Below are 24,111 nucleotides of genomic sequence, written 5' to 3'. Positions count from 1 at the left end.
CCTGAGAGATTTCATTCACCCAACAGAAGGTAATGACTGTGCTTCAGCCGTCTATCACCACACCTGAGGTGTCTCCATTTATATATCAGCTCTGTTTATAGGTCCTGGCATGTTTATAGGTAATCTATGAAAAACACAAATTCCAGTAAAGAGGAGCTTTACCTTTTTAATTGTGACATGTCCAGCATTGGTTTGGGGATTTGTCTTAACCTCCAGTTGTCCCTCACTATCTCCTTCTATGATACGATACACGATTTTAGAGCTCCCAGTAAATGGCTCATCATCATCAGTAGCCTGGATGGTTAAGATGGTGCTCCCAATGGCTGTATCTTCAGCAAGAGTTATAGTTCCATACTAAGAAGGAAACAGAAAGGAAGTAATAAGAATATCCATTGTCAAACATAATTACCAAAGGGCTAACTTGTCTCACTGGTTTCAGAACAAGGACACAAGTCAGAGAATGCGTCAATACTTGCCAAGCGCATTTTTTCCTATGATGAATCTGTGGCTTTGATTTTGACTACAGTCATTCTCAGAGTGCTATCTCCATTGTATGAAGAAACAGTGTCTCAGAGAGCTACTGGTTGGATTCTAAAACACATTGCCCTCCTATATCGAATATGCTTAACTAATTGTTACACAGTAGTAAATGTTATAAATAACTACAGTGAGTACCTACAATGAAGCAGACTCTTTACATCCATTATGTTAATTAAGGCAACCAGGGAATAGCGGATAAAAGCCTGACTTTGGAGTGAAATAAATGGCATGAATTCCAGGCTTGCCGTGTATGAGCTGGGTGACTTGCAGTAAGTTACCCAACTTCTTTAAATTTTATTCTCATTGCCTAATGAGATAATAACAGTAGAAACTACTTCATGTTTGCTGTGGGGATCGAGAGAGATGATGCATGAAAATGCCTAATACTTGGTTTCTATAACAAGCAGCACAATGCCCTACTGCATAGCAAAATTATTCATCTTCATTTGACAGAGGTGCAAAGGATAAGAGATGTAAAACCCACCCCATGTCCAACTCCAAAGCCTGTGCTCTTAATCATTACTTACGCCATCTGACTCCTCCACTGAAATCTCCTAAGCCATGTCACTTGGTATCATGATCTTAACGATGGTAACAGGCAAGGTCCGGGAGAGGACCACAGCAATGAAAGCAGCAGCCTCACTCCAGAGGCTGGTGTACATTTCTAAGTCTGAGACTCCCACAATAGGATGCTTACCCTTAGTCTAAAAATGCTATCTCAGCGTAATGCCAGGAAATCACAACACAAGGAAAAGATCAAATGCCCAAGAAAATGGAGGCTGAGAAGAAATAAGCTCTTGGGCCTCCCTGGTGCCCTAGGGGTTCATTCTCAGCTCTAGCACTCAACAGCATGAGTTTGAACCCAGGCCAAGTTGCTAACCCACACACATATGGCTCAGCAGACCTCTGTCTCATCCACTGCTCCCTTTAGTGTATTTCAGTCAATCCACCTGTTCTGCTCCCTACTGTCTCTGATAAATCCGCTCACCCTCCAACCCCTCTGACCTATACCCCAGTTCTTCTGAGCAAAAAATAAATAAAATGAACTCTTATCTCAGGTTTGCTTAGTCTCCATGCCTGTTACACATTTATGCACAGCCATACTTCTTCTTCACCAAGCCCTCTCATAAATCAGTTCCCTTTGTCACAGCTTAGTCCCTATTTGATTTAGGAACATCACACGGCTCTTGGCTGCCTCATAACAGATATGACATAACAATCTAGTCAAATGGACTTTTCTCTGTTCCAGAATAGACATTCTTTTAAGGGAAACAATGATAAAACCACCAAATGTAAAGTCTACATCAACAATAAGTAAACAGTAACTTAACATTTTTTTGATGTTCTCAACTGACATTTTTTCTCCTGTTCTTTCTTCCCAGTTCTTAATTTTTGCAAATGTCTTGGGCACATTTTTCTTTAGCCAAAGGCAGAGATTAGTTTCTTCTCCTTTTCTCTTATTCAGTTATTTCAAAATAAATTCAAGTTGCCAATATTCCAGACATCAAAATTGTCACAAGTGCTTGCTTGAGACCTATCAGTAATCTATTTATTGTCCCACTACACACAAAACAGATAATGAATGATAGGCTCCAAGTAGCTGTTCTACACCTTTCAATTCGACAAAGTTGTACCTGTAGCTTTTAAGCAGCCCTAGGAATAAATGAGCCATTGGCAGAAGTTTACAAACAGACATTCCCAGATACTATAATAGCAAATGTTATTGTTCCCTCCAGATGTCTAAGGAAGATGGTGTCTGCATTTGTTACCAGTGCATGACTAAGGCTATCTGTTCAGCCTGCCATGTTTCCTAACTACCATCTGTGTCTTTATCCCAGAAGGAGGTTCCAAGTAATATGAACAAAATAAATAAAAAATAACAAAAACAAATGGCAACTACTCACATCTGATTTTTCAAAGATGGGGATCTGGTCATTGATATCGATAACATTGACTTGCAGGAAGCAGTAGGTCTCAAAATCTGAAAATCAAAGTCATCACAGATATTTTCACTGAACATCATGCATTAAAATCAAACCTGCCAGAAAAAATTAGCATTAAATGGTAACTATAGTCGCAATTTTACTACTGACTTGCAATTTATATGCAGAGGGGAATCTTTGCTCCCCCTCCTGCACCCACAGCAGATCACCAAAGGGAGGCTGAGAAAAGACCAAAATGCATGCCACTGTGCTCTACCTGCCTCCTCCTGGGTAAGACTTGTTCCAGAGCTACAGTCCTCTTCCCTAGTGAAACTTTTGTATAATTCCAAGCCTACCGTAGAAGTATGCAGAAAACCTTCTCTGAACATCTCCCCTCGTTTGAGCCAGCCTAGGGCCTCTTGTGTAACAGGTCCTCCCTGCTTTTATGTAAAACTCTTAATTGCAGCCTAGACTCTAAATTTCTGCAGTGTACAACTGAATGTTTAATTCCACAAACATATACCCATATTTACAAAACTGGTCCACATTTTCTATAGACGTACTCATGTACACAGACAATATTAATCTGATTGCCACTTTATGGAAATAAACAGCATTATGCTATTTGGTAACTTTTGTCATATTTTACCATAAAAACTCAATTCAATACCACTTCTAGAAAGTCTCTCTTGCTCTCTCCCTCCAATGAGGCATTCTTCTCTTTTGTGGGCTTGCAATTTATTCACATGTCCATCTCCCTGACTGACTGTACTTTCAGGCACCAAAGACTTGAGAATGCATAGGTGAATGAGGCCTAGTGTCAGCCCTTAAACAAGGTAAACACTCAGTAACAATTGGATGAACAGATGGATGGCTAATGATGTGAAATTGTTAATTCATCACCGGCAGGGATGATTAGTTGCTTCCATTGTATACTTGACATAATTCTGGACAATACAAAGTATTAAGCATTTGCCAGAGTGCTAAGTTTCAAACATTCTTCATTGGGGCCTACTAAACTCCAGTTCTTTTCAGTATACTGACATCTGTCTAAAGGAGAAAAGTGGGGCCTCCCCAGTGGTGCAGCGGGTTGAGAGCTGTGCTTTGAAGCTGTCCACAGCCTCTGCAGCATGAGTTCAATCCCTGGCAGGCCAGGGAGAAACCCACATGGTGTGGCAGACTTCTCCTGCCTCACCTACTGCTCCCCTCAGCAGTGTCTCTGGTCCGTCTGCCTGTTCTGCTCGCCACTCTCTCTGGTGAATTCTCTCACCCTCCCATGCCTCTGACCTGTACCCCAGTTCTTGTATAAATTAAAAAAAGGGGAAAAAGTGTGAAGCACAAAGTGAAATGATGCTTTTTTTCTTCTCTGCAACTATAGAATTTGAAACTCATAGCATAGCAGTTGAACTATTTGGTAATCTAAGATTCAGTTCTAGTTAACTCACAGGAAGACACTTGACCTTCTAGGCATGTGTGTGACCATGAAGTGAGTCTATCTCTGAAGACATGTATTTGTGCATGCATGTGAGCACACACTGAGAATGTGTGTCTTTATGTGAGAATGCATAATTTTCATTGGATTCTCAAAAGGTCCTATGATCCACTTGCTTTCTTAAGTACCACTTGTTCTGAAACTAAAGAGTAGGAAGAATGTCTCCTGGTAGCAAATGGCCAACTAGAAGCTGATAAACTCCCCAAAAGTGCATTTTCCTATATTCCTTACAATAAGAATCCTTTGAGTCCAAAAGGAAGCAATGGGAACTATAACTGTCTTGTTTGTGATCATGGAAGCCATGAGAAATGGACCTTGCTGACCCCCAACAACAGAGACCTTCATGCTCTGAAATCCATCAGCACATCTGTACCAAGGCCTGGCTTCCGAGCAAGGCTCCTTTGACAGCCAACTTTGAACTTCCCAAGGATTTTGACAAAATTTCCTTTGGTTTCTCGGTGGTCTGTTTGGTTCAGAGCAAGCAAATGTTGCAAACTGGTGGCTCTCCCAACCTTCTCTGCCTCCCTCCCCATATTTCCTGATGGGCTGCTCCCCTCATGGAATCCTTGTACGTTTAATTCCCTCTTAGCACCTGCTTCACAGAGAACTGGAATAAAGACAGTAATGTGTCCAAACTGAAACTCTGGCTGTTTGTGATGTTGGCTGCCCCCAGGCTGCATGTGTGCCTGATGGAGGAAGCATCCCCCCTTAGCATCCCCTTGTAACAGACCAGGCAGGAGAGCGGCCTCACCACCCACAACGAGAAGGAAAACAGTGAATGTGATACTAACCTTTGTCAGATACCGTTACTGTCAGGTTGTATTGAGGGGAATTTTTTTTCTTCAGGGACTGTTTAGCTAACTGTAAGTCTCCTTTGTAGGTCTGGATCATGAAGAGGTCATTACTGGGATATGTGGGGGTTTGATCCACAAGTTTGTATCTTAAGATACTGTTGGGAGTGTTTTCTTCATCCATGTCATGAGCAGTGAAGGTACCAATAACGCTCCCTGTGAAGAAGGCAAGAAGGAAACTCATACCTTACAGGCTCTATTTAGTCTAGTTTTTCAGAAATGGTTTCACTGAACAAGCAGATCCTTAGAAAGCACTCGAGTAGTAACAACTTTGAGTAGCAGACTAAAGCTTTCAGATTTATTTTGTTCTAACCCTTCCCATAGTGCAGTAGGTTGCATAGTATATTTGTTTACTAGGGCTATCAAAACCAAGTACTGTGGGCTGGGGAGTTTTAACAACAGAAATTTGTTTTCTGTTTCTGGAGGCTAAAGATCTGAATCTAGATGTTTTCATGTTGTTGTTGTTTTTTTTTTTTTTCCTGAGACATCTCTCCTTGCCTTGTACATGTACATACATACATGGTCTGTATGTTTCATATGGCTGTTCCTTTCTACATGTCCAATTTTTTTCTTACAAGGACACTAGCCATACTGGAAACATTCATATTAGAGCCCACATAATGATATGTTTAACATAATTATATCTTTAAAGACTATTCCCAAATATCATCACCCTTTGAAAGAACTGGGAGATGTAGACTAGTTATTCACTAGACATATGAATTTAGAGGGTGGGGGAATAGTTCAGCCCATAAAATAAATAGTATCATAACAATTTCAAATCATTCAGAACCTAGAGTTTGACCTTATTTGGAAATAGTTCTTTGCAGATGTAACTAGGTAAGGACCTTGAGATGTGTGTGTTTCCTCTGTGTGTCTTCTAAGAACAAAGTGGAGAAGGAGCAGAGACTGAAATTATGCCTTCGCAATCAGTCAAGGAGTTACAGGAGCTAGAAAAGACCAGGAAAAATTCTCCCTTAGAGCCTTTGGAGGTTGCAGAGCCCAGCTGGTAGCTGGCACCTTGCCTCCAGACCTCTCGCCTTCAGAACTATGAGAATAAATTTATTTTAAGCCACCAACTTTCTAGTGATGTGTCACAGCACACTAACACACAAGCAAATAGGGTAACTAAGCAAAGAAAGACCAACCCAGGGTCAGTTTTAAGCAACTTTACAGAATAATTGCAGAGACTGACTCCACCCCAAAGATAACACGTGGCAAAGTACAGACATGCATCCTCTCTGCCATGCTGCAGATAATGGCCTTACGTATTTTATTCCTGTGTTTCAGTTCAGTTTGTTCCAGAAATCAAAGGTCGTGACTTAGTGCTCCACCCAGCTCTGGGTGAATTCTGATAGGTTCTAGATCATCATGCTCTGTGAAATGGGAATTGTGGATTACATGGGGCAACTATCTGACCTTGGGACTAAAACTTGACAATGTGCCATTTGTGGAATTAGGTGACATCCCCTCGTGCATATCAAATGAGCATAACAGGACAGAGCAAGACTAAAAGGACAAAAAAACAGATAAAGCTTGAACTTTATTAGTGTGTTCAGCTTCCTAGAGAGGTAGGATCAATGGTCAAAAGTCAGCTTCCATCTATATTGCTTACTTATTGCATTGGGTATAAATATTCAAGTTGTTTAGCAGACTTGATGAGATTGTATCTGAATTTATTAGAGGACAAATAAGAACCTGTAGGAAAGTCTTACCAATGAGGTACTCTTATAGATGTAGCTAGAATATTGGCATAGGTGATGATGGTGTGAGTGGAAGGATGGTAGAGTAGTAGTGATGACGCAATTATAGAACTTAAGGACACTACCCACATGTTGTTTGAGCTGAAACACCATACCCATGTGAGAGCCCAGACGCATTCAACCTCTATACTACACTAGACATGGACAACTGATCCCTGCCCAGGTTTATCTGCCTACCTTTTACTCACAGAGACAAATGGATTGCAGTTAACACAGGGAGGACAATTACACAGCTTTGGACAGCTCTCTTTTCTTACCTATGAGTTCGTTCTCCTGGACCTCAAATACAGTCACTGCAGATGGACAAGTAGGTGGATTATCATTAATATCTTTAACTTTCACATGAATTTGCAGAGGGCGTGCAAGTAGTTTTCCAGAGTCATCCTTTGCATTTGCATAAAAAGTATACTACAACAGGAAGGTCACAGTTAATTTGTGAGTCCCTCACATTTCCCTTTAAAACACAGAAAAACATTTACCCCCCCATTTCAATTTACTAAGAACTGGGAAACAGACATTGTAACAGGTTGGATTTGTAGGGAAATTGTCATCTCTTTGAGAGCAATAATGTCCTGGGTTTCAGAACACAGTTTTGAGGGGAGTGTCTTTGGGTTTTTTGTTTGTTTTTTAAAGTAAAATCAGCTCTGCTTTCAGCTGTTTGTGTGCACAGGTCTTTGTCTTATCACCTGTGAACTCTTCCCAGTTTTACTCACTGAATCTTTTTCTTCCCGGTCTAAGGGCTGAGTGACGAAGATAGCTCCTTCCTGATCAATTGAAAATGGGAATCTTGGCAGTTTCTCCTTTTCAGTCAAGGTATAGTGTGCACCAGGATCATTCCACTGCACCTGTGGAGCCCAAAGTGAATTGTGAGGAAAGAGACATCCCTACCAAGAGATATGGGATGGAAATAAACAATTTTCTGGTCCTTGATTGGAAATTTCTTGACACACCATGTTATGTTTGTACTTTTTGGTTTGTTATAACTACCAAAGTATATTTTTCATTTTTCAACCTAAAATAAGCCTTTTCTTTTTTGCCAAGTTGTTTTGCCGAATCATGCTATCACAGGAGTATTTTTCTGCTCTAAAGCAATTCTTTGTGAACCTGCTACAGAATTTGTGGGTTACTCAATTGGAAGTCTGACTATAGAGGGCTTCAAATCCATGAAACAAATTTATGGGGAAAAAAATGTACTTTGTAGCTGGTATTATCTGAGGACTATGCCATAATATGTTATGAGACTCTAAAAACCCCAATGATGATAAAAGCAATAGAAGACACTTGAAACTCCTTGCTATGCTATTATTTAAGATAAACAATACATAAAGGGCCTTCATCTAAATATTTAGTCTAACTTTGTTTTATAAACAATTTGGCAAAAAAAGAAAAACTTAGTAGTAAGACCAGTCTGATTTGCGACAGACAGCCTGGCCTCCCCTTGGTCTAATATTATTAACAACAACATATATTAAGGGGATACCATGTACCAGACAATTCTATTATGTATTTTCTCCTTAAAGCTTCTCAAATAGCCCTGTGAGGTTAACAACTTTATCCCAATTTTAGAGATGAGGACACTAGGGCACAGAGTTGAAGTGATTTGCCCAAGGACCTCTACATGGTTGAAATTTCCATGCTAAACTATTCTCTCAGATCAGCATGGGAAGAAAATCAAGAATCGGTATTGTCTCTTGCTAGTGAGCTAAGCACCACCTTCTGTCCACACCACGGGCCATGTTCTCAGTTCTAAGGGAGCTCTCCTTGTTCCCCTAGAATTTCAATCTAAATTCTCTCTTGAGCTATCTGCTCCCACTCTTCCTACTGGGTTTCGTGACACCCAAAGTGCTTCCCTAAGCTGTGCTGGTGAGGCACTCCAGGTTTCATTTCTTTTACAACCCTGAGAGCAAATAACACATGAGTTCTTGTTAGCATTTGCAAATGCTTATACATACAACCTAAATAATTGGAAGACTTGAATAAATGCCCCAAATCTGAAATACTCTTGGCAGTGGGGCCTGACATGCTTTCTTAGATGCTAAAGCAGAGAAGCAAAGCAGTCCTTTATTTTCATTTCCCATAGGTGAAGTTCATTAATTCAACGTTCAATAAACAAAAGTCCTATTAGATTAGATAAGATATGATGAGCCCCGTAACAGTAATAAAAAAAAAATCTTAGGGAACTACAGACTGGGACTCCCTCAGAACATTAATACATTTATCCACTTTCATAGAAAACTACCGCTCATTTAATGCCTACATCGGAGAGCTCTTATTAACCCTGTTTTATTGATGAAAAGTTGAGGCTCAAAACAGTTAAATGGTTTGTGATCAAAACAGTTAAATGGTTTGTGTTAATGATGCAAAGGTAGAGTGCTTCCAAATCTAGTGCTCTCACTAACCCAGTTTTCATGTCAATAGCCTCCTGATCGTCTAGGAAAGATCAGATTAGAGTAGACTTCTAGGAGCTAATGTGGGAGGCATGCCAGAGTGAAGAGTATTGAGTTAGGAGGTGGGAAGGGGGGAGCATTCAGATGGAGGGGAGAGGCACACAGAGGAGATGGAGTTGGAGAAGACGGTGTTCTCCAAGGGTAAAGGTTGCCTATTCAACTCTGACTCTTGGTCAGTCCTTTGTCCCTTAACCTATGATGAGTCTACTTATCCCACAAGAATAAGAAGCAGCCTTTCAAAAATATCTGCAATCCCAAATTCAAACTATATATATGATGTTATATATATGATGTGTGCACTGTATACAACCTAATCAAGGGCAGCAGTATTCCATACAGGGAACAGACATTAGTGGCATCTACTTTGAAGGTGAAGGTAAGTGATGCTCTATTAAAGTTCAAGGGTAAATAAATTATATACATATATATATACACACACATATATAATGTGCAATATATACACATTCATATAATGTATAATAAGTACATATATATAATTCGGATTCAGAGATCTGAATCCAAGTTGGTGAAGTCCAGAGTTTATCTATAATGGTTAACATCAGAGATTTGGGGCCACTTTATATAGTTTGCTTTATAATTATGCTATGTAAGAATATACTTAACCTAACAGTAAAGTCCCTGAGAGTGGGTCTCTAGAAAGTTAGGCCATTTATCTCTTAGGCATCTTTGGGCACTACCTGAGTGATTTGGATGGGGTGAGGATCCGTTGAGTTTTCTGCAATCTCCACAGGTGCTGGTGCCTTCCAAATATTCTCTGTCACTGTAACCTGCACATTTGTTGTCTGACTGAAGGGAAGTTTTGCACTGTCTTTCACCATGACCACCAGATTGTAGGAAAACTTCTCAGCAACATCCAATTTCTCAGATCCTGTGGGAAGTAGGAGAGTAAAGGAAATGCCTCTGAAGGTGACATAATCTAGTTCCTATTTTCCAACCCAATCCTATGAAGGTTTCCCTGGACTTACCTTCTGGGGTAAGTGAAATTCCCCCCGTTTTGTTGTTGATCTGAAAGTACTTGACATTGTTGACCATAGGAAACTGGGCAATAATTTCATAATTCAGTTGACCATTGGGAGTGGCTGGATCATCCTTGTCTGTGGCATTGACATACATGAAGGGTCTTCCTGTTTAACAAAACATACCCAGGAAAAAAAAATTCTTGAAAGCCAAATCAACCTTCTAAGAGACAGAAATAAAAAGTGGGGAGATGCCATAATTTCTACCAATGAAGAAAGAAATCTTTACTCTGTTCCCTTTGTCTAGGATGAGGTTTCTCAAAATATAATGCAAAAACCTCTAGAAACTAAGACTGATTTTAGTGGTCAATGGAGTCAAAACTCATACTTGTATAAAAGATCCATTCAAAGAACAAGGTAATTAAATGGATTTTAGCATAAAGGAGTAACAGAAAGGGCTTTAAATCATTTCAGAATCTACATTTCAACCAACCTATAAGAAACAATGACATGCTGAGTTTTGGTAGAGTATCAAGACTATATAATACAATACTATATCTGAAACACTATTACAAAACTACTCCTTTTTTCATCTGTAAAGGTGAGTGCTTCTATACATGCTTCAACCAAAACAGCCTATGGCAACAGAATGAAAGTGAAAACAGACATGAAAATCCAATTATTTTCAATCAATCCAGATATTAGAGAGATTTGCAAAGGTTAAAACAATACCATTCTTCCTAATTCTTTTTGTCTGTATGAAGTTATTTTTCATTAAAATGTTTACTATTTTTAATTGAATGAATACAATTTTTAATTTCTCAGTTATAATTTCTAGTATAATACTGATGGGTATAACCAGTGACTACAGGTGCCAATTCATGAGTGCCAATTATTGAAATTCCAAAAATTTTGTGAGTCAATTATTAATACCATTATTATCTTAAAATAGGCCACAGAGGGAGTATTTATACCACAGAAATTGGCAAATCCTACAAATCAACACCCCAAAGAACAGAATTCATATATCCAAAAGGTCTTTGGAGTTCTAAATCATTTTTTAGGAGAGGATGGGAGTCCTGGCACTAAAAAGTCTGAGAACCACTGCTCTAAGAGGGTCTATTGGTGAAGAGAGAAAGGGTAAGACCTGGAAGATTCCTGTTTATGAAAGTTCATTAGTGAGTCTTTGGCACACAACCTTGGGGACAGAGATAATAAGATTGCTCCACATAAAGCAGAAGGAATACTTCTCCTGAGTTTCTGGAAGTGGGCATGAGACAGAGAAGATTAGGAAACAAAAGAGAAATTTGAAAGTGAGTTGATAGGTTTCTGTTTTCAGATTCTTGACCATCCCAATGTTTACTTTGTGTACTGTTATGACATGATGCTCCTTCATCTCCTAAAATCTTTAGTAAACCTTGTAGCACACACCAATGCCTTGATGAGGGACTTTTGTGAAAATTAAAGATGGAAACATGGTAGAAGGTTTAGCCAGAGCCAGGAATTGGAAGTAAGCGAAGACAAAGAGCTAGTAAACAGCAGTGACCATGAGAATGTAGCTTCCTTAGAGGATGTGGGAGACGGAGCTCACTAGAGTGCTCCAGTGTTCTGAGGTAGTCTAAAATTCACCCTGAAATAGTGGTTCTCAACTGGAAGTGATTTCACCCCCCAGAGGACATTAGCAATGTTCAAAGACATCTATATTATCATAACTTGGGCAGGGGGTGGTGTTGCCACTGACATTGGTGGGATGTCAGGTTTGCTGCTAACACCCTATAATGCACAGAACAGCCCGACCCCCCAAAAAAAATTATCAGGCCCAACTTGTCAATAGTGCAAAGGATGAGAAACCATGCCCCAGAGCAAAGGGGATAATATAACAACTCTCAGAAGATTGCTGCAAAACTTAAATAAAGCTGTCATTCATTAAGTATTGACACTCTAAGCTTTCAGCCATAGGAACCTTCCCTCTCTATCTTATACCCTCCATCTTTCCATAGACATCTCCTGTTACCTGGGCGAGAATTCTGTCTTACTGAGCCTTCATAAAATGACCTGGAAAATTCAGGTTGATTGTCGTTGATGTCCTCCACTATTATGATGATGGGGACTGGACCCTCTATTCGCCTTCCTTGAGCATCCAAGGTTGAAACCTGGTGTCGAAAGGAAAAGGAAAGCACCTTGATGACTCTGGACTTCATGTCACATACCCAAAAGTCACTTGAAGAAAATTAGAGTTCAAACGACAATAATCTGGTGACTATAGGAGTACAAATTGGGAGCTGCTAAAAGAGGGTTCCCATTGGTTAAAATTGGGTAATTATGACTGAGTCTTTCCAGCAGTGAGGTATGCTGGACACTGGACTGCTTCTTTACTGAATAGTCAGTGAAATAAAAACATGTGGACTCTTGAGGCTCTGAAGGCGCCATCCTCTTCCATAGCAGTCAACTGGTTTTTCGTGGTCAACCTTCAGAACCAATAGTAAACTTAACTTGCTCTCCTGCCCCACCCCTCCCACAATAATTATCTGTACTCTTCTTAGGAATTCAGGTACCAACCAAGAAAACTAAGGGAAAGAGAGAAGAGTGTTTCTTTAGTCAGCCTCCAACCTTTGGTTACTTCTGCTTCTTGCAAAGCCCATAAAATTTTCATTCTACTGCTGATCCTGCCTTTTTTGTGGGTTCAGGGCCCATAAAAAGACACAGGCAGATACCAGAAGAGTTGAGTTGGGTTTAATCCAGGTGCTTGAGCATGACCATACTTGGGTGAGTAATGTCATCAGAGGCTCTTAGCAATGTAAGTTGGGTTAGTTTAGTTAAAAAAACCCAAGGAAGATGATGCCATTGACTTCCGTAACTGGTTTAAAAATAAAAAGGGCAGGGCCTCCCCGGCGGCGCAGCGGTTGAGCGCTGGGTTGCGAAGCTGCCCGCAGCCTCTGCAGCGCTGGTTCAATCCCCAGCGGCTCCCCGGCCACCGGAGGAGGGTCCTACATGGCGTGCAGACCTCACCTGCCACCCGCTGCTCCCCTCAGCAGTGTACTTCGGTCCTTCTGCCTGCTCTGCTCCCTGCTCTGGCTCTGGTGAATTCTCTCACCCTCCCGCGCTTCTGACTATACCCAGTGCTTATATAAATAAATAAAATCTTTTTAAATAAATAAATAAAAATAAAAAGGGCAAATGAAATTTTCAAAACATTCCATAATGTCGGGAGAGCTATAACAGGTTTCTATGCAAGGTACTACCACAAAGAGCAAGGGTTCTTTAGTTTCAATTCACCTGAAGATGATGAACAGCTCTTGCTTCCCTGTCCAGAGGTTTGGAAAAATACAGAAATCCATCTGAATTTATGACAAATATGCCATCTGTTTCCCCAGATAGTTGGAAATTCACAGTAGGAGGATTGGCTTGAAACTGGAAAAAAGCAAAAATTAGATCAGGTTATATGGAAAAACAATGTGGAATGTGTAGGAAGTCACAAATTTCAGGAAATGTTTCCATTTGTACAATCACTAAATAAATTCTCAGCTTTTAAATTGATACATCCCAAAAGTTTGCTTGCCCATTAAATATTTAGCATTCCAAAATACTTTTTCCTCAGGAAACAACGTATGATATAATTCAATACACTTACAAAGGTCAGTCAAAGCTTTAAATTATAGTTGTATTTAGATGAGATTTTCCTAGGAATATTTGAAAGCTATGTGTTTATTAGTGTCTAAGAAATGTTAAAAACTTATTGGCTTATTGCTAGGATAAAAAGATGTCATTCAGTACTTCCAAATACTGTGGCAAGGATTAAAAGACATTTTAATATAAAACAATGTGAAAGCGGTTTTAACTTCATAAGATTCAATATGATTTTCAGAAGTGAAGAAAACATCAACCATTATTTATGGACTAGCTATAGCCCTTTCAAGTCTGCAAGAGAATTCATAAAAACATTAAACTGACAAAGTTGTTCAACTTCATTAATAATTTAATATATTTCTAACTTAAACTTTAACAGCCAATATTGGTAAGAAGTAAAGAAATGCATGTATTATTGATGAATATGTAAATTAGTACAAACCTTTCAGAAATAACTTGAGGCATAGAAATGTTTGTAGCCTTTGATAATATAACTAGACAATCTAGCCTAACGAAATATTTAAATAGTAAACAACCTGCTTTTAAGTAGCATTTATAATATCGGTAAAGTTGAAAGGTAAATGGTCAAAAGGAGGATAATGTAATTATTATAGTGCATGAACTTAACAGAATTTTAATCATTAAAATATTCATTTGACAAGTTATGAAATAGACATGAAGTAACAAAAGGAGAATTTAAGAGTAAATCTAGACTCTGTAACAGTCCCAAAATATTGATGTTAGTAGGCAAGAAATGGAATTTCAACAAAGAAGGGTTAATCTGTCAAATGGGTAAGACTGTGGATGAAGAGTTTTTGTGCATTTTTCTTGTTGATACTACTTTATATAACTAAATGAAAAAATTACCATTTTGTGTGATTGGTTGTTAGGGGATGGTGACTAGACATTTGACGGAAGGTATGGTAAGAAAATGAAATCTTGGAACCTCTTCAGTGTTGTAAATTAAGGCTACTTCATTTTTTTCTTTTTTTAAAAGATTTATTTTATTTATTTATACAAGCACTGGGTACAGCCAGAAGCGCGGGAGGGTAAAAGAATTCACCAGAGCCAGAGCGGGGAACAGAACAGGCAGAGTGACAAAACACCCTGCTGAGGGGAGCAGCGGGCAGCAGGAGAGGTCTGTGCACCATGTGGGACCCTCACCCGGGGGCTGGGGATTGAACCAGCACTGCAGAGGCTGCGGGTAGCTTCACAGCCCAGCGCTCAACTGCTGCGCCACCAGGGGAGGCCCTTCATTTTGTTTTTTAAAGGAAAGGAATGCCTAGAAAAACCAGATTGCATGAAGATCCCAAAATTCATGAAGAAAAATGGACACAAGTGAAGGAAAAATATACAATTCAACAATTGTCGGGACTTCAAAACTTCACTTTAAGTAATGAGTGGATAGATAGATGATAGATATTAACAGACATGGTCAAATAAAAGGATCAAGAAATATAGAAGTGAACAACACTATTAACTATATAGAACAAACGTGAAACATTCCACCCAATAAAAGCCTAATATCATCTTTTCAACAGTATTTGGAACATTCTCCAGAACAAATCATATGTGATCACATGAAACCAGTCTCAATACATTTTAAAGAATTTAAATCATACAAAAATATGTTCTCTGATCACAATGAAAAAAATTAGAAACCAATAACAAAAACAAATTTGGAGAAATCATAAGTATGCAGAAATAAAATAACCAACAAGACAAAGAGGACATCAAAAGCAAAATTAGAAAATAGATGAATGAAAATCAAAACATACAAACCTTATGGGATGCAAGTTAAGCTGTACTTAGGACATCTATACTTGTAAAAACTTAAAATGGAAGATTATTAGAGAAATTTCTTTATAAGAATAAAAAATGTAAATATACTAACCAAAAAGCAAATACAGCATCAATGAAGTAGACATTACAAAAGCAAAGAGAAAAAAGTAAAATCAAGGTTTTTCCAAAGATCAACAAAATTGACAAATCTTCAGCTAGACTTACCAAGAAAAACAGAAAATATTCAAATAACAAAAAATCAGGAACGCCTAAGAAATTTTTTAAAAAGAAATAAGGAATAGAAGCTATTTTCCCACAAATTATACAACCTAGATGAAATGGATGAATTATTAAATAGACAAAAGCTACCAAAACTGATTAAAGAATAAATAAATACGAGCAGAACTAAAACGAGTTCCCACAAAGCCCAGGACCAGATGACTTCAGGGGTGAATTCTGCATAACATATAAGGAAGAATTAACACCAAAACCTTCCCTGGTGCTTCCAAAAAAGTAGAAGAATAAGAAACACTTCTCATCTCATTTTGTGAGCCAGTATCATCCTGATATAAAAATGAGAAAATAAAACAAAACTACAAACCTATATCCTTTATCAATTTCAATGTAAAAGTCTTCAACAAAATATTAGCCAACTAGAGCCAGCAACATATAAAAAGAATTTTATACCATGATCAAGTGGAATTTGTCCCAGAATCCAAGGTTAGCTCAAATTATGAAAATTAATGTACTAACCATATTCATAGACTAAAGAACAAATATCAGCTCAACCTCTTAATAGAGGTAGAGAATTACTTGACAAAAATCAAGTATCCTTTTATGATAAAAATTACTCAAACTAGAACTAGTAGGTAACTTCCTCAACCTAATAAAAGGCATCTAAGAAAAAACCCACAGCTAACATAATACTTTAATGGTGAAAGACTGGATGCTTACCCGTGAGCTCAAGAACAAGACAAGGATGCCCAAACTTGACTCCTCTGTAGAACACTATACTGTAGATCTCAGCAAGGACAGTTAGAAAAAGCATCCAGATTGGAAATAAAAGAACTATCTGTTCAAAAATACAATCTTATACATGAAAAACCCTAAAGAATCATTTAAAAATTATTATAGCTAATAATTATTATAGCTAATAATTATTAGCTAATTATTATAGCTAATAACTATGAGTCCATAGTTTCAGGATATAAGTGTGGGACATATACACAATAGAATATACTCAGCAATCAAAGATAAATTCATGCCATTCACAGCAACATGGATGGAACTGGAAAGGATATGCTCAGTGAAATAAGCCAGAAAGAAAAAGAAAAATATCAGATGGTTTCACAGGAGGAATGTAGAGGAACCAAATAAGGAATCAGGAAAAAAGTAATTATAATTAAAAAATCAAAATCACCAGGCATCTATAAATCAGAGATGTTCTGCAGGGAAGGTGGAGGGAGAAGGACCAAAACGGGAGGGAAGAGCACAAGGGACTACAGTGATGGGCACGGGTGAATTGGTGATGGGAATTTCACGGGGTCTACACCTGAGAGGAGAAAGCACACATTGTACAAAAATGGAAAATGATGGTAAATATAAAATAGGGCCTTCCCGGTGGCGCAGCAGGTTGAGCGCCGCACTGTGAAGCTGTTCACAGCCTCTGCAGCGCAGGTTTGATTCCCAGCCAGCCAGGGAGAAACTCACATGGCGCGGCAGACCTCTCCTGCAGTGTCTCGGTGCTTCTGGCTGTTCTGTTCCCTGCTCTGGCTCTGGTGAATTCTCTCACCCTCCCGCGCCTCTGACTGTACCCCAGTTCTTATATAAATAAATAAATCTTTAAAAAAAAATATATATATATATAAAATAAAGTTTCAGGGTACAGAGAAAAGATCAACATACAGACATCAATTGTATGTCTGTCCACTATCAAAAAAAAGCTGAAAACATTATTTAAAACAATTTCATTTACTACAGTATCAAAAATAATGCTTCAGAATAAATTTTACCAAAGAAATCCCAATACTTGTAAACTGAAATCTATACTGTTGACTGAACTGAAATATCTAAATAAATGGGAAAACTCCTAACTAGTCCTCTGCATCTTCTCTTTCCCCTCCAATTTTCAGCCAGAGCAACCTTTTTTAAAGGGAAACCTGATATGGGGCCCACTGCTTTTGTAGAGCTGTAAAAGCCAGGGTCCTCCTGGGTCTACAGTCTCCCTTCCACCTTCCTCCCCAGGTTCCAGCTCCCCACTTGCACTGGCCTTCCACCTACCCTTGCCTCATCCTCAGTATGTGCCCTGTGCTCTCCCAGCACTGGGCCAAGTCCCAGCTGTGCCTTTGCTGGAACACTCTTCTCCTTTCCTCACCAAGTGATTCCTACGGGCCTCCAGCTCCCAAATCACTGGCTACCCCCTCAGTGCCTAACTTCTCAGCTGGAGAGGTCAAGGCCTTGATAACACCCTCCATGGCACCGGGGACTGAGATACATGTGCACCTCTGCCAGCTCCAACTCTGAGACCCCTTTGTACTAATCTGGTACCCTTCATACTAATCTGGTGAGAAAACGGGGTGAGGCAGCTTTCAGGGGAACTATCCATCAAGGCAAACTTGATGTGGGGTGTGAAGGGTCACGGGCATCCCGCAAGGGTCATAAAAGCATCCTCAAGCATTCAAAGGCCAAGTCAGTCACCCCAGGGGATTTCTGGTAAATGCAATAGTATGTTTTTCTCCCTCTCCATTACATTTACAGGATTATTTCAGTGCCCTGTATAGTTGAAGTCTCTTACCTCCAATCCGATGCTTTTGTTAGTTAAATGATATGACCACTTCCCAGCATGCTGTGGCCAACCCATAATCAAGGACCCAAAGCTAGGCTCAGAGGAAGTGGTGAGCAGGGCCTTTGCTCAGAGAGGCCAAGTTCCAGCACTACTCACACCTTCAAATGCTTCAGGCAGCAAGCTCTTTGAACACGCAGCCCTATGGTAAAAGCCATCCCACTGCAGAGGCTGCTTCTCTTCCTGCCCTGGGGGAGGGGCAGAGTCTACAGGTACCTTGCCCCACCCCCAGCAAGGTGAAAGTACCTGCCCTAACACAGCTGAAGAAGTCCGAACAAGGGTGTCCATCTCTCTGCTTCACTTAAGTTCTGAAATCATTCTTGATGAGCTCTACCACACTGCAGCTTCATCTACTACTGTACACTAAGAGCCTGCCAAACCAAGATGTAGCTATTACCTGGAATATTTTGTAACTGTCCTTATTTGGTAGTTCACCTTCAGGGACAGTAAACGTCATAGGCTTCAAGGGTCCACTTATTTCTTGTCCATATCCAGTTGTCTGTTAAAAGAAAATTAGCATCATCATCCATTCTGAACATAAGGGGTCATTTGCTGATGTCATTATGGCTTCCGAGACTGAGACATGAAATTGAGATTCTAACTTAGCTCAAAACAACTGAAATCTAGTCCAAACAGGCACAAAGGGGTCTACTATTTGTTGAGGCTCTACTATATCAAGATGGCTTGCCTTGAACTTTGCATTGTTTTTTTCTTATTTATGATTCAAATAATTACACTTTGGGGAGAATATCAGCTCCTATGTTACCAATCAGGCTCAGAGAAGATAAGCCACTTATCCCGAGTAAAGTCCACAAGGGGTTGACAGTCACACACACATCTAACTGAAGCAAAGCTCATAATTTCCCCGCAATGCCACTATGCTTTCTAAGTTCTACATGGTTTTACACCAGCTTTTTCAAGCATCTCTCTGCCCTCTTAATAGTTTATCGAGAAATTCACAGCAGATTCCCAGCATTCTAGAGTTCACAGTCACTTTAAGACAACTGCATTTATAAAGACTGAGAAAATATGTAAATGTGTTTAGTACAATGCTGGCTTGGCCCAGATTTACATGGTAAATGTAACATTTGATTAGCAACTTATATTCAAGGGGGCTCAGGGGAAAATAAAAACAGAAAATGTCTACTTCAGGCGGTAACCCCACAACAGTTCTAAAACCCAAAGATCCTGAACTTGACAGGCGAGCAGATGCCCAAATCCAGGCTGGAATAGTGTAGTAAGCGGTGCCTGGCCAGTAAGGCTCACACTGGATAAATTAGTATTTTCCAAGCTCTGTCCTAAACACAGTTAATCCTCAACAACCCTCTGCCGGCCTCCCTGGTGGCGCAAGGGGTTAAGACACAGCCTATGAAGCTGTCCGCTGCCTCTGCAGCACAAGTTCGATCCCTGGCGGGCCAGGGAGCAACCCACATGGCACAGACCTCTCCTGACTCCCCCGCTGCTCCCCTCAGCAGTGCATTTCAGTCAGTCTGCCTGTTCTGTTCCTCACTCTGTTTCTGGTGGATCCTCTCACCCCCACACCTCTGGCTTGTACCCCAGCTCTTGTATGCATAAATAAATAACTCTTTAAAAAAAAAAAAAAAAAAAAAAAAAAAAAAACCTCTGAGGGAAAAGTGTTAGTTTCTTGTTACCCGGGATCAGTAGTTTGCTCAGCAGAGGGAAGCTGAAGATTGGAACATGCAACTCCAGAAGCGGCCCTCACAGCCAGCATACCCCACTACCCACCAGGGGGCGCAAAAAACGGCCTTGACAACCCGGCAGGAAAACCCGCTCTGTCCGACGGTGAAAGCGGGGTTGTTCGCCATTCCCAACTGGGAAGAATGGGGAGTTTTTTCGACCTTGGCACCGCTGCACTGCCTTCATCTCTTATCATGACCACACCTTTGAAAGGAAGCATGAAGCAAGGTGGAGGGCGCGGCACACAACAAAGGAGAGCAGGCCACAAACCCACCCTGGCTGGGCACCCTCTGGGACTTGGACTTAAGAGTCCCCTCCCTGAATCTCCTTCTGAGGAGGCTGTTCTTGTCTTCACTTATAGAAGTCGAGGGCAGGATGGGTTAGAATCAGAAGTGTGATCTGTGGAATTAGTTGGGGGTTTTGGAGCAGAACAGGTGAAACAAAACAAAAAGTAAAACTGGGAGGAAGATACTTTGTTTTCCACTTCCACTAGTCCTGCCTTGGAAACCCTGTAAATAACCCCCAAATCGTATGAGTGATGGGGGAAAGATCTTAAGTTATACCCCTTGGTTCACTGAATCTTAATTAAGTTGATACTGGCAAAAGAACAGTAAGAAATGGGAAGCCAGCAGGCTTTGGAATTTGGTCTTCGCTCCTTCAGAGTTGTGGCAGCCCCTTGTATTAGCTGCCCTCAGCCTTCCCCAACCTCTCTGTCTTGGGGAACTGAACAGGCTCTTTCCCAGACTCCCTTGCAACTAGGTGACCAAGTGACTCATTCTGGTTCTAGTTCAGGAAACAAAAGTCCTCTTCCAGGTGAGGAGAAGCTGGGATCTGGCCAAGTTTTCATTTTCCTGATTAAACAAAGACAGATAGGGCTGTCATTGCCCTCCCTCTCCCTTGTTCTCATTCAGACAACAGACCTCATGTCCACAGCAGTGCCATCACAAAAGGGAGGGGTGGAACCAGCTCAAACAAAGTGGGAGAGCAAAAGAGGGAGAAGTCCCAGCCTCTAGCAACATCACGGCTAAGCCCGGCTTGGATCACCCTTCAGGATTCTCGTCACCTGAAGAAACTAACCTCCTGTTGACTGAAGACCTTTAAAGTTGAACTTCCTATTACTTGTGGCTAAAAGCATTGTCAACTGACACAGTAACTGTGTAGACTTCTAACCCAGCTCTTCCTTTCCAAATTTTTCTTCCTCCGGTAGGGCTTTCTCCCTCCTGTCCACTCTTTCTTTTTCCTGCCCCATTAGCTCCTCTGCAAGGTGAGGCACAGAAATTGGTGTCCAGGGCTATGTGGTTGGTCCAAGACAAGGGCAGTGCTTTTTGTGGGGAGATTATTTAACAGCAAAGTGCCTTCATCCACTTTGTGCTCACATCAGCAGGTGGTCAGCCTTTCAGTTGACCACAAGGTGACACACAGAGGAAAAGTACATGAGTCAAGCAAACTTCACAAACAAGCCTGCATTTTTCCTACATGGATGAGCTGGCTTGCCTATCAGGAAAGGAGGACCCATCTCATTTGCAAGGTTCAAAGTTGGGTTCTTCTATCAAGAGCTAACAAATCTCTCTTCCTGCCCATTAACCTAGCAATTGGGGCTATTAAGGTTTCAAAATGCACGCGCACACTGAGTCATCAAGCCATTCTAACTCATCAGGCCATCCTGCCAGAACTAGGAATGTGGTGGAAACTTGTGAGATGAGAAGGTTTGTGCAAGACTTGGAGGGAATAACACCCGCCATCTTGCACGGAATGGTAGATGGGGGGAAGAGCATGGAACTGACATTTCCTACACAGTAGCTATGGAAATAGAACTATGGAACTAGCCTTCCATACACATCATTTCTTGTGAGCCTCAACCATATCAGGTTGAGGATCCCCCAGAGAAGTCCCACCACAGAGACATAGCTGGTAGGTGCTATGGTGGGGAAGAGCCAGCCTTGTTGGATCACCACACTCAACTTTTGCTACACTGCCTTCCAGGCCAACTAAGGACACTTGCAATAGCCAGAGCTGCCAACCTGGTAACTGCCCTCAGTATGCTTTCCAGCAAGAGTTCTCTCACTGATTGCATAGTACGTATGCCAAACTCTTCTAGAAAAAGCAGTCTCAGACAAAACTCTGAAAGAGGTGACTTCCCCTTGACTTCCTGCCTCCTTATTTAGCACCCTTTCCCGGAAGCCCGATCAAAGTACCTTTGTCATAGACTCAGGCTGTGTTTCTAACCCCTTTATGAAAAACAGTTCTGAGACGAGAACAGGAGAGTCACTCTCAGTATGGAAATAAAATGGCTGGCAATCTGTTTAAATTGCTACCTGTGCTGAATTAAGCCTTATGCCAAAGGCAAGGAGTTCAACTTTTATTCTTCATAGGAGGGGGCTTTGGAGCAGCAGTGAGTCAGGACAGGAGAGAAAATCCCACCAGAGAGGTAGCACCTTCCCTTCTCCCTCCAGAGACAGCTGTGCTTGTGGCTATCTTCTGGGCAAGGCTCTTGCTGCCAGCGGTGGTTTGGGTAGCAGTTCTTAGTCTAGGTTCAAAATCCCACTGGGGCTGTGAGTAGGTAAGTGGAAAACTTATTTTCCCCTTTTATCCAGGAAGAAAGAAGTGCATGCACCCCTTCTTGAATTACTGTGATGGAATATCATTGTAGATCTCCTTGTTGCTTCCTGATACAAATCCAGAGTCGTGTGTTTAATTTCTGCCCTGTTAAGTGCTACGTGCTGAGGCTGCAAAGATACTAAAACACAGCAACTTCCTCATGAGGTCAGGGTCCATGTGGGTGTAGACACTGCATATTTAAAATTCTGTTCTTTGGGGATCCCAGATGAAAGGAACAAAGGTTTGAGGTATGAGTGTCTAGTAGCTTCCTTCTAAGGAGAAAACGATTTCTTGCCCATAATCTTGTTTCATAATACAACAAATTGTTTGGCAAGTGTCTGACCTATATGAGTCTTGGGAGGGAAGCAAGAGTGGCATGTCACTATTTATCTGAGGTCAAGAGCCAGGTCTCTCCAGGATCCATGCAACTTCAGCCTCCAGAAGCCTGACATTCAGTAGGGTCAGCTCAACAAATAACTAAACACAAGTTTAACCAGAAAAATCCAAGCCATATATGGGAAAGATAGTACCAAGTGGAGGAGGGTTGAAAATAGTGTAAATGTTTTCCTTAACATTGGTGATAATTTCTTATGGTCACTTTTTTAATCCACTTTTCTTTCCAGATGCCCTAGGCTATGCATGAAAGTCTAAACCTGAGTCCACAGATTTGTTTTATACTTTGCCCATTTAGTGGTATTGGCTTTTAAGAACTGAGGGCAAAGTACCTTCCCTGACTGAAGGACAGACTTATGATTTGTAGTCATTTTGCCAGAAATATGACATCAGGGCAGATTATGTGTCTTTTGCTGACAATTATTTACTTCTGATAGGTTTCTTTAAAAAGTGATACCATTGTTTTTCTGGTATGATAGAAGGCTGGGGGGAAATATTCTTGGAAATAAAGAAACTTCTCTTCTCTTACCAAATAAAGAGTAAGGAGAAACAAGCAGCTCAGCTGGGCAGGAGTCATTGTGGTTTTCCTCATTCAAACTCCTATGAATAAACCAAAGATAAAAGTAATCAGTGACCAATCTGTTAAAACTATTTTTTGCCCAACCAGTAAGGTTCACTGGGTGATATGTAATAATAAACCTAGTAAAATGGGGTCCCTACAGTTCAGCCTCTCCTCTGCAGGGAAAAGCCCAGTCTTCCATCTTCCAGAAGTTCCACCATCCTTTGTCTACAGGCACACACGCCAGCATCCCCAAACAGGCTATTGGCCAGTCCTTTTCCTTACCTGTTTCCATTTATTAAAATTTCCATTTAAGGGTCTTAAATGATAGGTAAGAAGTGTAGCTTTCGCTCATATTATATGGGTGGGGGAGACAGATTTTGGCCAACAGGACACCTAGGTGCTAAATTTAACTGGTTTTCATTCAGCTGTAAAAAATATATATATATAGGTGATTCCTCAAACAGAAAGTACCCAGAAGAATGCTCACAATCTGGGCATCCTTGGTGGTGCAAGGCGTTAAGTTGCAGCACTATGAAGCTATCAGCAGCCACTGCAGCATGACATGAGTTCACACCCCAGTGACCAGGGAGCTACCCACATATGGCGCAGCAGACCTC

General features: G+C 40.7%; 1 protein-coding gene across 1 annotated transcript in view; it reads right to left on the bottom strand.

The window, feature by feature from the left end:
* Positions 1–23,509, bottom strand: part of CDH17 (cadherin 17) — a gene marked incomplete at both ends in the record, with an annotated part of 34,924 nt that extends 11,415 nt beyond the window's left edge. The window contains 11 exon segments of the mRNA XM_084230538.1: positions 163–354; positions 2,445–2,521; positions 4,746–4,961; positions 6,826–6,976; positions 7,282–7,413; positions 9,714–9,913; positions 9,915–10,160; positions 12,007–12,145; positions 13,269–13,403; positions 18,641–18,742; positions 23,462–23,509. Coding sequence (XP_084086664.1) covers positions 163–354; positions 2,445–2,521; positions 4,746–4,961; positions 6,826–6,976; positions 7,282–7,413; positions 9,714–9,913; positions 9,915–10,160; positions 12,007–12,145; positions 13,269–13,403; positions 18,641–18,742; positions 23,462–23,509 — 1,638 coding nt within the window.
* Between the last annotated feature and the right edge of the window lie 602 nt (positions 23,510–24,111).

The sequence above is a fragment of the Talpa europaea genome (assembly GCF_964194135.1).
Source record: "Talpa europaea genome assembly, chromosome: 3".
Lineage (NCBI taxonomy): Eukaryota > Metazoa > Chordata > Mammalia > Eulipotyphla > Talpidae > Talpa > Talpa europaea.
The sequence above is the reverse complement of the archived record's forward strand: the minus strand, read 5'-3'. Positions and strand labels throughout refer to the sequence as shown.